At 42.0% G+C, this 17,989-nt stretch overlaps 1 protein-coding gene across 1 annotated transcript in view; it reads right to left on the bottom strand.

The window, feature by feature from the left end:
• The window catches only part of LOC141277099 (microtubule-associated tumor suppressor candidate 2-like), a 210,330-nt gene that overhangs the window by 32,799 nt on the left and 159,542 nt on the right, over positions 1–17,989 (bottom strand). The window contains exon 4 of the mRNA XM_073795480.1: positions 13,177–13,338. Within this exon, the coding sequence (XP_073651581.1) occupies positions 13,177–13,338 (162 nt within the window). The remainder of the gene's footprint in view (positions 1–13,176; positions 13,339–17,989) is intronic.

The raw sequence follows: 17,989 nt of genomic DNA, 5'->3' as shown, positions 1-17,989 counted from the left end.
AAAGGGCACCGGCACCGGGTGCAAGTACGGGCTCTGCAGCTGGATGCCGGGGCTTACACCCAACCCGTAAATCTCCTCGTTTTGTTATCCTGGGAAAACTACTTGATCTCTCTAATCCACAGTTTCCTAATCTATAAAATAGTCTTAAGAATAGTACCTACACATCATAAGGTTTTTAAGTGACGATGAAATGAAAAGGTGGGTACGACTAAGCATACAGTAAGTACTCAATAAATGCTGGCCATTATTATTATTACAGTTGCTCATCAATGAACCATCACATCTGTTTGTCCTGTTTAATATTTATCCCATTGTCCCAGCTCGGATACACAGCATGGTACTGTCACATCACTTAAAGCTGCATATACTTAATGAGTGAGGCATTCGGCTTTCATTCATTCCCCATCTACCTGCCATGTGGACTGTTCAACAATCAGAGCTACTGCTAGGCTGGGGGACTCTGTATTTCAGGGTCCTGCATCTGGTGGTCGTGTGCAGGCTTCTCATTTTCAGCATGGGCTTTAGACTCCTAGCAGTGAGGCTGCTTTGGGGCCCAAAGCGGTTCTCCACACAAATATGCTGATTGATGGATTGAAGACGGACAATATGAAGACTCTGCAATGTCCAAGAAACGTGTTATTCTTTGCCACTTATCTTAGAAAACGGATGGCTGGCATTTGTCTCTTTCTTATTATATTTGCATTTATTCTAGCTCCCCCCATCCCTGCTCGAAGACAGTAATTAGTATTTGGTATTTCATCAGTGTAAGGTAGCTAGTAAAACATATAAATCTGGAATGAATTGGAAAGTTTTAAACACTGACATGTAATTAAAAGTTCCATGATCCTCAGGCTAAGAGATGGGGCTACACCATGGTAGCACTTTGCATAACAATGCATTTATAGTACAGGAGGCAGAGTTCTGAAGCATATAAATGTCAGAAATCACAATGGAAAACCGGCTCTCCAGGACCATTTGCATTAATTACTTCTGGGCCAGCTCCCATAGCTCTTCGAGGCTGACAAGCAGAGTGGGCAAAAATACCAGGCGTGTAACCTCTGAGATGCAATGCGTGCGTACACTCTTAAGTGAGAGCTAGGGTTTTGCGCCTTACCTTGGAGGGACCACCACACAATAAAAGGTTTCACATCAGCCTGCAGGGGGCCTAACAGCAAGGAGGGTCACGGCATTTTATAAATTCTCTCTGGTACAGTGAGCGCGTCCCCCAGTGCTTCCCAAAATATTATCCATGCCGCTGTTTCCATGGAAGAATTTGAAAGGCAAAGCAGAGAAAGGGAAATGTATCCTGTCCCTTACTTGGATCCTCCTGTGGCATTTCATGATAATTGTTAAACAGCCCTCTAGGCCACTAAACTGGCAATAGAGGATGAGGGTATCAGAGCTTTAAACTCAAGTGTCCACACACACACACACAAAATCAAACTGTCCCAACGAACTGCTTAAAGGGCAATGTTTGTGTAATGATTAAGGCCAGGGTGGACTCACCAGGAAAATCAGACACTGATGAAGAAGCTGTAAATTTTCTGTACATTTTTTTCACGCTGTCTGTCTTTTTAGCACTTCACAGCTTGCAAGTTTCTCCATAAAAGGGACGGAAGGGGAAAGGAGGGTGTTTATTTTAAAATTAATAAGGAGTCTAGTTTTTAGCAGTCCTAGCCCAAGATTTTAAGGGGAGGGAAGCTTGGGAACCTCTAAGATTTACGAAGAGGGAATCCATGTGTTCACCTGCACGAAATGCCGTTCCCCACCATTGGTGCCTGGCAACTTCGACTGACCCGTTAGGTCTCTGCCTGCGCAGTTTTTGTGCACTACAGTAGGTCTGTATGATACGCCTCCGCTGTGCACTCAAGCATAACTGTAATTAAATAATTACATGTGTAAGTACAACTTTTATGTTCCTCTCTCCTGTTACACCATGGGCTCTGTAGCAACAGAGACTGTTTCTGTCTCATTCATCATGATTTCCCCAAGCATCCAGCACGGAGCTCAACTCAAAGAAGGTGCCCTGTAACGTCCGTGGAATGAACGGATGCCCGTCACTCCCCGGGGTGACTGAGCTGGACCCTGGGGTCACAGCGTGTGACTCACAGCGCCTCCTGGCCGCTGCGAGGAACCTCCCCACTGCTGGCCAGAAAGAACAGCAAACAGACCTTCCAGGACACCCACGAATGCCACCCTCTGAACGATGAAATGGACAGTCACTCCATCCATCATCCCGCCATACTTTCCTGTCTCTATGACCTCATGCAAAGGAATGGGTCTCAAATGTATGGATTTTTCTCCCACAAAAGTTCTTTCTAACACTTCTACTCTCCTCTATCCCCAACCCATTGCAGGTTCCCCTTTGGCTTCACAATGACAAATGAGCTAAAGTTGGGCTAGCCACGGGGACCCAGCCTCAGGGAGAACACAGCCAACACCAAGTGATAACACCATCTGCACTGAAAAGCCCAGCACAGCCTAACTGCTTTGAACTTGCCTCCTTCAGGTCCCACTCCCGGGTCAACGCGGGCTTCCACATTGTGAGGTGCCGTGATCCCCTCACTGTCAGAGAAATGATAGGTTCTTAGAGCTGTTTATGTTAGAAGAGCATGTGCTACGGCAAGGAGAACCTCTCAAACCATCCAGACCCAGGATTCCAGGGGCACAGTGATCCCTTTACCTGTCCTGTCCTTTCCTAGAGCAGAACATTTTATTTCAGCAAGCTCTTACTCAATCTCTTCATTGAAGAGAAGAAGAGTCACCAAAAGACCAAGGTTACGTTTCTAGAATTCTTCCCTTTACACAGCCACAGAGAGGATGTTCAGTACTTTTTTTTTTAACCATTAGCACTAAATCCACAGCAGTTTCCTTTGTCGTCACACTGATGTCAAGAAGGCAATGGGGCTTCCCTGGTGGCGCAGTGGTTGAGAGTCCGCCTGCCGATGCGGGGGACACGGGTTCATGCCCTGGTCCGGGAAGATCCCACATGCCGCGGAGCAGCTGGGCCCGTGAGCCACGGCCATTGAGAGTGGCCGTCCGGAGCCTGTGCTCCGCAACGGGAGAGGCCACAACAGTGAGAGGCCCGCGTACCACAAAAAAAAAAAAGAAGGCAATGAAAAGAAAAATAATAACAAATAAATAAATAAAGGGAATTCCCTGGCAGTCCAGTAGTTAGGACTCCGCGCTTCCACTGCAGGGGGCATGGGTTCAATCCCTGGTCGGTCGGGGAACTAAAATCCCACAAGCCGAGGGGTGTGGCCAAATAAATAAATAAATAAGAAGGCAATGATCATTATTAACTTACAGGAAGATGATATTATAGGAGTGGATCATGCTTAGCACAGTGCATTAGTTCTCAACCTGTGTCTGGAAACCTGGGGAAAGAGGGGCATGGACAGAATACAGAATTATTATAGGGGTTCTGGGAGCTGTATGTGCAGCAACTAGCATTGTCCCAGAAAGAGAATTCAACCTCTAAGCTGTATTTTTCAATGATAGTTATTTCAATAAAATGTAATTAACTGGCCTCCATCTGTGTAGGAATCTGTAAGTGGCACAGCACAAAGGTTAGGTATATACCTTTTAAAGTCAGACAGATCTAGGTTGATTTCACGTTCTGCTGCATAGAAGCTGTATGACCGTGGGTGGGAGGGGGGTTTACTTTATTTCTCTAAACCCCAGTTTCCCCTAGAGCTAAATCAGGTAGAATATAGAAATCCCCAAGCATACTGCATGGTACACAGAGAATGCTCAGTAAACATACTTTTGAAAAGAAGAAAAGAAAAAAGGAAAAGACCTGAACAAAATAGTTTTGTTATTTATATTCCTGATATCTAAAACATTTAAGCATCCTTCCAATTACCCAACATAGAATATTACACTTAAGACAAATGAATATTGACTTATTTGCCATCATAAACTGAACTAAGACAACTCTTACTTTAGAGGGACAGCTGAAAACACATGCCAATCATTTCCTTCTAAGGGTCCTCTAAACTCTCGATTATAGAGTTAAATTTCATAAAGGATGTACTCCTAGATTATACTTTAGCTCCAGTAAAATATCTCTCCAAACAACTCATTTAATATTGTCTCCTTGATTTAGTTGATTTATGGCTATAAGAAATTGCTACAGTCAAAATATGTCTGCGTTATTTGTAAAGCCGTATTTCAGTGTGACTCCATATTTCTGCCTTTAGGAATCCATCATAAAAACACCCTGCATTGCTCAAGCCCTGCCCATTCCCAGGAAGGGCTTGTTCTCCTGACTGGCCTTTGGCCAGCTCCTGGGAGCTGAGCTTCTGGCATGTTCTGACTGAGGAAAGCGTTCTGCCTACCTGAGGTCTTGGGTCACATGGTACCAGTTTGCCTAGACAGTCCAGCAGGTGCTATATGCCAATGTAACTGACCCATAATAAAAACCCTGGACAACCAGACTCAGGTGATGTGCTGTTGCATATCGTTGCTGAAGGAATTAAGCACACCTGTATGACTCCACTGGGAGGGGACCCTTGGGACCTGGTGTCTGGTTTTCTCTGAACTTCGCCCGGTGAGCTTTCTTCCTTTGACTTTTTACTCTGGATTCTTCCACTTTCACAAACTGTAATGATGAATATAACAACTTCCGAGTCCTGTGAGCACTTCTAGGGAAATCATCAAGCCTGAGGGTAGTCTGGACAACCCCAGCAAAATGTTTTTGCAAAATAAGCTTATTGCAATTCCTTGCTTTGTGGTAATGAAACACTGAAAACAACCTAAATACTGAACAAGGGATAAAGAGTCCTACAAATTGGGGTAAATCAATATGAAGTTCTTACGACAGGACTAAAAGTTAAATTTTCACATGTTTATCGTGACATTGGAAAATGCTTAGGATATAATGTTAAGTGAAAAAGCAAGATACAGAAGTATCTATAAAGCATCAGCTCAATTATGGGGAAAAATCCATACCTGTTTAGAAAAAAGAGTGAAAGGAAATATGCCAATATATATTATTGGTAGCTATTCATGGACTGAGATTATGAGATATTTTATTGTTTCATTTTTTTCTATATTCTTCATGCATTTTTCTGGGAGCAAATTATTATCCCATTTTTTACTGAGTTGTTTTTATGTATTTCATTGTAAAAACTGAAACATTTGGAAAAATTCTAACTATAGAAGGAATACAAAACTTAAAAATGCAAGTTCTTTTTCCTAATCACAATTTTTCTCCAATTGGACACCACACTGATAATAGCTATTAACTATTTAAATGATACTTTCCACCTTTTTTCTATAAATATACAAAAAGGTATACGTTAAAAAAAGATTTATTTTCATTTCGAGTTTTGAAAAAATGAGATCATGTTCTGTAGCTTTTCTTGCTTTAACAATATATTATGGACAGTTTCTGAATAATTCCTATCGATCTAGCTCAATCTTTTCAATAACTAAATAAGCGTCTATTGAATGGATACATATTGTAACCTATTTAAATATGTCCATATTGATGGATATTTAGATTGTTTCTAATTGTTTAGTATTATAATCAGTGTTGCAGAGAATGTTCCTATACATATATCATTGCTGCTTGAGCAAGTATTTTTGTAAAAGAGAGTCCCAGATGTAGAAATACTGGATTACACGGTAAAGATAGTTACATTTTCATAGATATTAACAAACTGACCCCCAAAAGACTGTCCCAATTTACATTCCCACTAATGCTATAAGAGTGTTTTTTTGCCATGTTCTTACCAACACCGGCATGTAATAAACCTTTTTATTTTTTCTAATCCAATATGAAAAAGATGGTATCTTATTAAAAAAAACTGAACGTATTTAGTCATTAGTGAATTCGAACATCTCTTCATGTTTATGGCCACTGACCTCTTTGTACTTCTATTGTATAAGTCACCCATTCATATATTTTACCTACTTTTCAAATGAAATTGTACTTTTTCTATTGATTTTCATAATAACACTTTGTTGAAGCATTTTCATTCAGTTTACCATCCTTCTTACCTCTAGGATGTCCTTTATTGCAGACAATTTAAAATTTGTATGTAGGTAAATCTATCATTTTTTAAAGGTTTCCAGGTTTCACATCATGTTTAGAAAGGCCTTCCCTATTCCAAAATTTTAAAATATTATCCAATTATTTTCCTATCAGAAAAGATATGTTTAAACTATACAATTAAAATTATTGTCCATTATGTTGTTCAATATGATTTTTTTTAAATTCACAGAGTTAAAATTTTACACATTTGTGCTTAAAAAATAAGTTTCTCTCTTCTGATAAAGTGGCACACTCTTTTTTTTTTTCCCCCTGATTGTGTTTCTTCTTTTGCCCTTGCAGTCAGGAAGCTCTGAGCCCAGTTTTATCAGGCTCTTCTCTTTTTTATTATTTGGATTTTTATCCTTGTATCTCTGTTATTCTGTGCCCTTTACTACATGCTGCCTTGTATCTTTTCTGAAATCAGAAAGTGAAAACATAACACATAAATCAGAAAATGATTAAACAAATAATAAATAGAAAGTGATTAAATAATTTTAAAAGTCTATTATATTTAATTTAAACTTCTTCAGGTCATTTGTTTCTTAATCCATCTTACTATGAATTCCTGGTCTGCTAGAATTAACTGGCAGCCAGCTGATCGGATTATAGCTCTCTTGCTCTCACTCTAATTATCAGTGTACAAATCTGTTTACCTTATTTTGAGCCCCTCAAGGTTAAGGACTGTTCTAATTATTCTTGAATCCAAGTCACCTGGAATCACCAAGGGAAAGAAGCAAAGCATCACAGTTTAGAAATGTTTCCAACAGCATGCCCTTAAAACAAGGGTTGGTGTTACCTAAGTAATTAAAATAACCCAAACACCTCACAGTCCCAGGAAATACAATTATTTGGAATTTAACTGTAATCTGCACGCCTGCCTTCTGCTTTTTAATTAGCTTGATGACAGAACAAGGTGATGTGAAAGCTGATTTGGTAGTAGGAACTAGATTTTATTTAAATGAAAAATTCATAGCAGTGGAACAAATGCAAACCTAAAATTCGGTAATAAAATATATCTTTTAACCACAATTTTATACTTGTTGTTAAATTAGGTGTTAGAGTGGGATGCAAGTTAGAAGAGAACATCCTGAAATCTCTCAAGGGAGCCCTTCTGCTTCATTTTCCCAATCCGTGCCTTCCCCTGATGACTGCATGTCACAGGGGTCACAGCCATAGTCTACACAGCGGCTGGCCTGGGGTCCTCCGTCTAGTAAAGGGTGGTGCTTAATCCTCGTTCTAAAACACCCTTGGGGCATCCTTGGCAGTCCAATGCCTTCCAATGCAGGGGGTGCAGGTTCAATCCCCGGTCGGAGGGCTAAGATCCCACATGTCTCACGGCCAAAAAACCAAAACATAGAAAACAGAAGCAATATTGTAACAAATTCAATAAAGGCTTTAAAAATGGTCCACATCCAAAAAATAAATCTTAAAAAAAACAAACACCCTAGCACCTCCTCCTTATGTCAATAATGGGAAAATATCTAAGAAGCTTTATGTCTTTGGAAAAATCGAACACAGAGCCTTAGGGCGTCATTGAAATAGGCTTCCGAGCAGACCTTGACTAAGGCTCGGGAGCTCTGTCCACTGCCTGTCTCACCCAGTCCTCCAGAGTCTGGGGCTACCCCCTCTGCCCCCCACTCCCACCCCTGCGGACCCTGGAGAAGGAGGCTGCAAGTAACAGAGCAAGGCTGGCAGAGCTCACAGTTACAGAGAGGAAAAACTGGGGGAGAGAGAGAAGGGAAAGAGAGATGTGACTGGGGGCAGCTGCCAGCTGCTTCTACCGGACGAGGCCTGTGGAATTTGCCATCAGAGCCTAAGAAGCTGACCTCGGGGCAGCTGCATAAGGGATGTGAAACAGGTGGGAGTCTCCGAGCATCTGCTGGAGCCTGTTCTAGGACACGGGGAAAGGCAGGACTCTCACTTGTCCTCAGGAACTGGTCTATTGCTTCATTATGTAACAACCTGCCCAAGTCACAAGTACTTTCTGAGCACTCGGTGTGGAAACTGGTAACATCATGGTGACCCTTTCTCTGCTGGGAACATCCCTTACCCCCCATGAACGCACAATCCCTCCTCACACAGTATCATTCCTTCCCCTCTCTTCCTTCTGGTTAAACACCTACTTTTCATGGCATCACCAACCGAATTCTAACCAAGACGTCTCAAGGAGAGCCTGGCCTGAGGCAAGGAATCCTGTGTACCATTTCTGTTTACCACCATCCCCAGTTCACACATGTGAAATCTAATGGTAATGGGGGACCACAGATGGAATTCTTATACTCCACAGCGGGATACTTATATTATTGTGGAAAAAGCACAGGACACATACACAACCTATGTGATTTCCTGACGCCACCACATGACTTGGGGCAAGTCCTTTCACCTCTGAATCTTGATTTCCCATCTGCAAACTAATACTTTCCTTGTCCACCACTCTAGGTTTTTGTGAGGACCAAATCACATTTAGCACATTAAAGTGTTTTATAAAGTAATACAAAGTGGAAGAGAATTCTTGTTATCAAGATCACATGGCTTTCCAAAATCCGCTACAGAGCAGAAGTATTTGAAAAAATAATGAAATTTTTATGGTCTTAAACACTGTTGCTGCCTTGCCCTCTATTCTTCGCACCTGAAATACCTTATTTCCATTTAGCTCTACCTCCACTAAAACAGCTAAAACAGCCACTCTCTCTGCACAGTTTTCAATGGAACACTTTAAACATGTACTGAAGCAGAGAGACTAGTCTAGTTAACTATGTACTCTATCACCCAACTTCAACAACAAGCAATACCCATGTTTCATCTTCTGTAACATGTTGACTCCACGTGCCACCATCCTGGGTTATTCTGAAGCAAATCCCAGAAAGCGTATCACTTCATATTTGTGCGTTTCTAAAAGACGGCTTTTTAAGAAAACATACCCACAGGGAGGGATAAATGAGGAGTTCGGGATTAGCATACACACACTACTATATATAAAACAGACAACCAACAAGGACGTGCTGTATAGCACAGGGAACTCTATTCAGTATTTTGTAATAACCTCTAAAGGAAAAGAATCTGAAAAAGAATAGAATATATGTATATGTACAAATGAATCACTTTGCTGTACACCTGAAATTAACACAACATTGTAAAGCAACTATACTTCGATTAAACAGAAACAAAAACATAACCACAAATACTACCATCATACTCAGAATAGCAATAATAGTTTCTTAATGTCATCTAAGAGCCAATGTTGGTTCACATTTCCTCAGTTATCTTTAAAAAAAATTTTTTTTGGTGTGTTTGTTTGAATTAGGATACAAAACAAGATCCGTACTTTGCAACTGGATGATAAGTCTAAGTTTTTTATAATCTACAGGTTCCCCCTCTATATCCTTTGTCCCCCTCCCAGAATGTTTGTTTATCTGCCTTTTTTTTTTGCAATTTTTGTTGTTATTTCTACTGTTGAGTAAGTTGGATGGTTTGTTTTATAGAGTTTTTCAGTCTGGTTGGTTGATTTTATTCCCATGGTGTTATTTAATATGCTTCTTTGTCCTTTCTCCTTCTAGTAAATTAGTAAATCTAAAGGCTAGGGCGGATTCATTTTTCCCCCGAGACTAACTCACATGTAATGTTGTACATCAGTATTAGTTCGTAACGTCTGGTTTTCCCTTTCCATTGATGATCATTGCCTTTACCTACTGATTCACTAAAGCTTTGAAAAGGTGATATTCTATCATACCTTATTTATTAACTAGAATGCTTTTAAACACTAAAAGAGAACTTTGCCCTCCCAACTATTTGGTTATCATGAGATACAGACTGAATAGGAGAAGTGGCTAAAATATTTTATTCTTTTCTTTCTTTACCAAATTTCAAAAAAAGTTTCTTAGCATCAACCAAAGTGTCTAGTTTTTATCTTATTCTGTATCATTATGACCTCATGGATACACATATATTTTGATTTGATGAATATTATTCTACTGCAATTATGAATCTTATTTATATTCAATCTCTTCCTTCCTTCCTTCCTCTCCCTCCCTCCCTCCCTCTCCCCTCCCTCCCTCCCTCTCCCCTCCCTCCCTCCCTCCCTCTCTCTCTCTCTCTCTCTGTCTCTCTCTCTCTCTTTCTTTCTTCCAGTAGGAGCTTATTCAGTCTGACTCTTGAGTTGATAGAATCCTAGTAGTCTTTGAATTCCTCTTGGCTGTCTGTTCTGGGGTCTACAGTTCCTGCCCTAGACCTGGAACCAGCCATTTCTTCGAAGACCCTTATCTCCTGTTAATGCAAAATGTATTGAGAGATCACAGTCTGGGCACTGGGGGTACTCTATGCTATTGGTCTAGTCACTGTTTATAACTTTTCAGTGGACAGAGCTGGCAATACTTTTTTTTTTTGCGGTACACGGGCCTCTCACTGTTGTGGCCTCTCCCGTTGCGGAGTACAGGCTCCGGACGCGCAGGCCCTGTGGCCATAGCTCAGGGGCCCAGCCGCTCCGCGGCATGTGGGATCTTCCCGGACCAGGGCACGAACCCGTGTCCCCTGCATCGGCAGGCGGACTCTCAACCACTGTGCCACCAGGGAAGCCCGGCAATACTGTTTAATGATAAATTTCAGATAAGTTCATACTTTATCCCATAATGCCCATATCCTATTTTTCCCATAATACACACATTCAGAATAACAGCAGATTTGGAATCGCCATAGCCACGCTACCACCAATAATGTAATTACTAAAAACAGTTTAAGATTTTTTTTGCAATTCTTTTTGAACATAGAGTACATGCTATTAGGGTGGAACAACCAAATTACTCTTTTAAAGTCACTTGGAATAAGTCTTCTTATTCCATGGATGTATGACAATCCATTCAGCTGGTCCCCTGTGGAGGGACAGCTGAGTCGTTTCAGTATTTTGCCATTTCAAACAGCACTGCAGTGAATCACTTTGTGCATTCTGCTTTTGCCAGTCTACCTTTGGGAAAGATTTCTGGAGGTGGGACTGCTAAGTCAAAGAAAAAATGCACATGTGATTTTATTATTAGATATTGCCCATTTCCTTTCATAGGAGTTGAGCTATTTTATATTCCAGCCAGTACACGTACGAGAATGCCTCTTTTCCTGCAGATTCACGACAGTGTATGTTTTCAAACATCTGGATGTTTGCCCATCTCACAGGTAAGATACTATAGTCTATTGTAATTTTACTTTATGTTTTTCTTATTATGAGCGATGCTGATTCTCTTTTCATATGGCTAGGAGCTATGTGCATTTCTTTTTCTAAGAACTGTCTGTTCAAATTCCTAGTCCATTTTTCTGTAACAGTGGTTTCACAAGTGTGATCTCTAGACCAGCAGGATATGCAGCGCCACCTGGGAATCATTAGAAATGCAAATTCTCAGGCCCCACCTCAGACCTACTAATGAGATGCTAGGATGAGGCCCAGTAATCAGTGTTTTAACAACCACTTCAGGTGATTCTGATGCACTAAAATTTGACAAACACTGGTCTATAGGATTGATTCAACAACTGTATTTTAACTCAGTGCAGGCTTGACTAGTTATTTTCTATTTAAACCAAGGCCAAACCGTTAAACTGGAACCAAGAGTCAAAGGCCGTGTGACATTCATTCATTGATTCGTTGATGTATCCAACCATTAACAAACAGATGGTAAGTAGCCACTGTGTGTCAGTCACTGGGGACACTGCAGCAGCGGGGATACTGTGCTCAATAAAATGGACAAGTCACTGTCCCCAGGAGCTTCTCCTCCACTGAGGAAGAGCAAAACCAAACAAGTCAATTTAAGTCTTACCAAAGGGGATTACAAGGTGGTACTCCATTGAAGGGCAAGTGGTCAGGGAAATGCAAATTTAAAATAACACTTCCACCAAATGGACAAAAAATTTTTAAAATGCTATCTATTCTTAGCAGGGATATGGGTGGAAAGGTGAAGCACTGCAGCCTCTTTGAAAAGGAATCTAATCATATCTATTAATGCATCAAACACAGCCATCCCACTGCTGGGGATCAATCCTGTAGAAAGAATGCCACCAAGGACACGTACTGCAGCATTGTTTATAGCAGCAAACACCAGTTACAAAGTGAATGTCCACCAGTGGGGGAATGGTTCAATAGATCATGGTATATCCACGCCAGGCAGCCATTGAAAAATGAGCCATACACTGACCTGAGGGCAGCTCTATGACATACTTTGAGTAAGGAAAGTAACATGTAGAAAAATGGGTACAATCCAATCTTACTTTTAGGAACTCACGCAAGCCCATCTGCGTGTGTACGTATATGCACTGGTACATGAGTACAAGAGCACAGAAGAATAACCTGGAGCAATGAATAGCCACAGGGGTGAGCCATCTACCGTGGATTCAGGCTCAACATCCAAGCTTCCTTCCTCTTAGTGTGTCTTCCTACAGCGCGGAAGATGGAAAGCTAAGCCACATGCCGCGTGCTTGGACATCCCACGGGCAAACGTGTACGCTTGCGATCTGGGAGGAGAAGGCGGGGCGGGGCCAGCACCTTCGTTTGTCACACCTTTGCGTCAGCTGAATTCCCTGTGTCCCTCACCAGCTTCCTGGGTGTGGAGGCGCAGGGCTCGGGGCACTGGCTTTGCGGGTGTGGATAGAGCAGGCACGGTGTGAGCTCGGGAGCAAGGCTTTCTGCGGTAGCCGCTGATCCCTGCATCCCAGCATGGGTGGTGCGGGCCTGGGACCAGCAGGTGGATGGAGCCCCTGAATCCCTGTAGAGGCAGCAGTTGCCCCCAGGGATCAGGGACCCACTCCCGGGGGCACAGTCTGCAACTCACTCCTACTGGCCTTCCAGTGATTTCATCAGCGCCTGCTTCCCTGAACCAAATTTGCCTAAAACAGCTTGATCCTTTTTTCTTTGCAATAAAAACTGTGTGGTCTGATGGGCTACCAGTCACAGAGAGGAGTGAGAGGGAGTTGTGAGAATTTAAACATAGGAATATATGAAAGTGCCTTGAAAATTGTGGTAGTGTTATTATTATTAATTTTAAATGCCATCTGAAACTCATCTGTCATCCCATCTAGACAACTGATTTACCCAAGGACTTTCAAAAGACTTTAATGCAGAAGAGGCTCTCCACTGCGGAGCTTCTCCACAGCGCAAGTCTTACCCGCCGGTGTGGTCGTGGATTTTGGCGCTGGAAGCAAACTCCTGCGAGGTGTTGTCACACTGGAGGATGCTGGAGGGGCCACCCGGGCAGCCCCTTTGGGTGTGTCTTTGGAAGGCAGAGCTGCCTTCAGAGCCGGCTGGTCTTCAGTGCCAAAGGCTGAACCTGTGGAAGCATACAAGTTCATGAAAAATGGATGGACCCCCTTGCCGTGTGCCACTGTCGACCATCCTACCGCTGCCACCTGCTTTAGAACCTGACCCGACTCCTAGTGAGTGGCCCTGAAAAGCATTTCTCTGGGACCAGATGTGGAAAAGAGCTCCCTTTAGCCACCGCAGGGGAGTCTGTCATCCAAATCCCCCTGCCAGGGGCTCCACCAAGGCCAAGAGCAGCCTCACTTCTCTGAAGATTTTACACGTGTGCTCACGCACACACAATCTGCTTGTGTGGATGTGGAGCTGCAGACACACACGGTAAGCATTTATTTTGTGACTCACAGGGGATGAGCAACAGTGAGAAACAGTGTGAGTGACCCAGGGGAGACGAGAGTAAGAACGCACATGTGCACCACTGGTCCAGGAAGTGTATTCGGCGCTCCCTGAAACCCAGCTGATTCTACCTTGAGAAGAAGAGGCTTGGGATGAAGGTAGACGGGTGAGAATATGGAGACAGAGAATCCCTTTGAAACTCATGAAGCTTTTTGTCTGAAAAGCTGAGGCCTCATCAAACTAAGAGGACCTTGCATTAGAGCCCAGTTTACTGCAAAGGCAGATATTTATTCATCATTTCGGTTTCCTATTCAACACAGAACAGGCTCTGCGTCTATAGGACAGCTTGTTTACGATGGACTGCTCTGAAGATAGGGCATCCTGGGATTTGTGTCAGATTTAAATGCCCGGAATGGCCGTGGTCTAATATTTTCCTCTATATCTTTTCAAACCTATTATGGTTTATACATTTGTAATCTCTTAAAGACAATGACACCACCATCTATTCCTATTAAAGGATAAATCTTCTAAATGTACCTCTGGGTACAGCTGCAAGGACTAATCTACTAAATTAAACAGAGTCTGACTATACTGAGATTACCGCTTGTTGGGGATAAAACTATCCAGTTAGGAACGTGACCATCTACTGTGGAAAACAGGCAATGACAGGTGGAAGAAGTATACAGAATTTTAGTGAAAGATTAAATTGTTTTGTTTTCATCATTTTAAAAGGGTAGTCATAACATTCTATTTAGACAGGGCCTGCATCAAAATGATAACATTATTAAGTGGCTTTAGTGTTAAAATACTCAGGAGTTTTATTCAACCCCTTAGAGTAAGAGATGGCTGCTCTCCTCCCTCTGAAAGTCTGTTTAAAATGGGTAAGATCTGTTTGGTTTCTAAAGAATAGTGTATTTAGGAAGGAAAACTAAAGAACGTGTGATTTCCTAACAGAGAACCTATGCCCTATAGTTCTTTGAAGGTCCCGTGCAAGGTTTTAAATAGTTTTAAACAGGGCTAGGAGAATGCATTTGCTCCACACAAACAGAATAAAAATGATGAAACTCCGCTGAAAGGATGTACACTGTATCCTGAATTTCAGATTAAAAAGCAAGCACAGGACAGCCATATGCAGAAAAATGAAACGACCGCTATCTCACACAGTGCACAGAAATTAACTCAAAATGGATTAGAGACTTGAATGTAAGACCTGAAACCATAAAACTCCTAGAAGAAAACATAGGCAGTACACTCTTTGACATTGGTCTTAGCAATATCTTTCTAGATGTGTCTCCTCAGGCAAAGGAAGCAAAAGCAAACATAAACAAAAACTATATATAGAAAACTATATATAGTTTTCTATATATAGAAAAAAAACTATATATATAGAAAACTAAAAAGCTTCTGTATAGCAAAGGAAACCATCAACAAAATCAGGGGACAACCTGGCAAATGGGAGGAGATATTTGCAAATAATGTATCTGATAATGGGTTAACATCCAAAATATATAAAGAACTCACACAACTTAACAACAACCCAAACCATATTAAAGAAAGGGCAGAGGAGCTGAATTTTTCCAAATAAGACATACAGATGGCCAACAGGCACATGAAAAGATGTCCAACATCACTAATTAGGGAAATGCAAATTAAAACCACGAGACATCACCTCACAACTGTCAGAATGGCTGTTATCAATAAGACAAGAGGTAACAAGTGTTGGGGAGAAAGTGGAGAAAAGGGGGCCATCAGGCACCGTTGGTGGGAGTGGAAATCGAGGCAGCTACTATGGAAGATAGTATGGAGGTTCCTCAAAAAATTAATGATAGAACTACCATTTGATCCAGCAACTCCACTTCTGGGTATTTGTCCGAAGAAAACAAAAACACTAATCCAAAAAGATACCTGCACCCCATGTTCACTGCAGCACTATTCACAGTAACCAAGATATGGAAACAACCTAAACGCCCATCAGTGGATGAATGGACAAAGAAGATGTGCTACACAAACACATACCTACACACACACCACGTAATACTACCCGGCCATAAAAAGATAAACTCTTGCCATTTGAGACAACATGGATATACCTCAAGGGGATTACGCTAAGTGAAGTAAGTCAGACGAAGAAAAATACTGTATGGTTTCACTCATATGTGAAATTATAAAAAGCAAATACCCCCCAAGCCAAAATAAATGAAAAAACTAAACCAAACAAACAAACACATAGATACAGAGAACAGCGGTTCCCATAGGAGAGGGCTCCGGGTTGGGGGCTGGCGGCAGGAGGGCGAAATGGGTAAAAAGGATCAGCTGTATGGTGATGGATGGAAACGAAAATTTTGGTGGTGAGCACGTTGTAGGGTATACAGAGGCAGAAATATAATGGTGCACACATGAAACCTATATGTTATAAATCAATGTTACCTCAACAGAAAAATAAAGTAAGCACGTGTCTGATCGAAACCTCATCAAGAAAAGGGACACCGGGCACCTGCAGAACAGTGAGTCTTAGCTTCTGAATCACAGCACAGGCTCACCAGTCCCATCCTAGGACTCAGAGAATCTCTGGGGGTTGTAGGACATTTTGAGGGGGGATGGCAATGGCTCGGCCACTAGAAATATTTCTCATGGAATTATCTAATGTTCAGCCTCTGCTGACACACTGCCAGAATCATCTATTCACTGCAATGTGTAGTGGAAGTTGAACGGAACATAAAATCTTCCACACAGAGCCTTCTATTTAACTATTAAAGTTTCTTAAGAAGGGGAATATTTTGTAGCATTTGTGGAGTTCAAATGCCCTTTTATCAAATGCTCTTGTGCCTGGCATTATTCTCTTACGTGAAATTTATAATTCAGTGAACATGTCAATTTGGAGATCCGGCTGCTCTCCAGGCTGGGAAGTAATTCATCTGTTTGAAGAAGGAAGCATCAAGGAAGCTCTGTACTCCCCTCTGAGAGAGGTCTTGAATACCGAAAAGTAAAACAAAACAAAATAATACAATACAATAAAATAAAACTGAACCCTGCTCTTGTCCCTTATTGTGGGAGACAGCTCAGCAGTGAACAGTACCCCTCACTGAAAACCAGCTTAAGTCAGCCAGTACTTAAAGACACATGATTCAGTAAATGACAAGTACTCTGAATTTGGAAACGGCTGCTGAATTCTGTAACTGCTCGGAGACTTCACAACAATGCAGACGACATCAAACCACGGCATGGTAAGAGGAGAAAACAACCGGAAATACACCGTGCCTGTGTGAGCCGGAAAGATGCTCTGGAGGATACAGCTAGTGAAAGTGGTCCACGCATCTGATCAGTCATCCCATTCCCAACCAACCAGAACCTACTGTGTCCCGAACCATCCACATGATAAATGGTGCAGACTCGGGGGAAAGACAACCAGGCCTCCTCTCCCTCCCACCTCCCTGCTCCTCGTTTCTTCATCTGTAAGTGACGATAACGATAACTGACTCCACAGAGCTGCTGTGAGAATCAAAAGAGCTAATGCAAGTGGATTTTTAAAAAGGTGATGCAAGAGTTAGTCAAAAAAAAAGAAAAAACCAAACGTTTAGAGCGGTGTCCGGTGCATGGTATGCTCTTATGTGTTAGTTATGAACACTTACAGGCTAGCAACACAGCAAATGAGCTTTTCATAGGAACCTGGAAAGTATTCAAGGATTAATATCAGATGTCACATCATCATCACCAAAGTATGAAGGGATTCCTCTGCTCATAATAACCAAAGGACTACAGCGTCCTGCTTCACTGCCGGATAGGGGCCACCTTTTGTAGATATCCAAATCATCATATCATTGACTTGCTATTTGGAAAGTAAGATCTCCTTCATTAGAGTGTGAGAATTTGCAAGGCCTATATTCTGCACGGTTATAGAATTCAGCTGGGTCCATTTCTATACATAAACCTGATCTCTCTACCTTTTTCTCTTCAAACTGTCAGGACAACGATGCTTGTTCAGCACCAAATCCTAGGAGAAAACCAGCTTCTTATTCTTCCTCCAGGGACAGCTCCTACAGTTCATTCCCCACATGCCTGAACACCCTGAGCTGATCAATTGAGTCTTTCAAATTTTCACTGGCGGTCCAGTGGTTAGGACTGGTATTCAAGTGGTTGGCGCTTTCACTGCCATGGCCCCGGGTTCAATCCCTGGTCGGGGAACTAAGATCCTGAAAGCCGTGTGGTGCAGAAGAAGAAAAAAACTTCATGAAGTCATGAATTTCAGACCATATTCAAAAACTAATTAAAGGGCTTCCCTGGTGGTGCAGTGATTGAGAGTCCGCCTGCCAATGCAGGGGACACGGTTC

The sequence above is a fragment of the Tursiops truncatus genome, chromosome 18 (genome assembly GCF_011762595.2).
Source record: "Tursiops truncatus isolate mTurTru1 chromosome 18, mTurTru1.mat.Y, whole genome shotgun sequence".
In the NCBI taxonomy this organism is placed as follows: Eukaryota; Metazoa; Chordata; class Mammalia; order Artiodactyla; family Delphinidae; genus Tursiops; species Tursiops truncatus.
This window is presented reverse-complemented; position numbering and strand designations above follow the sequence as displayed.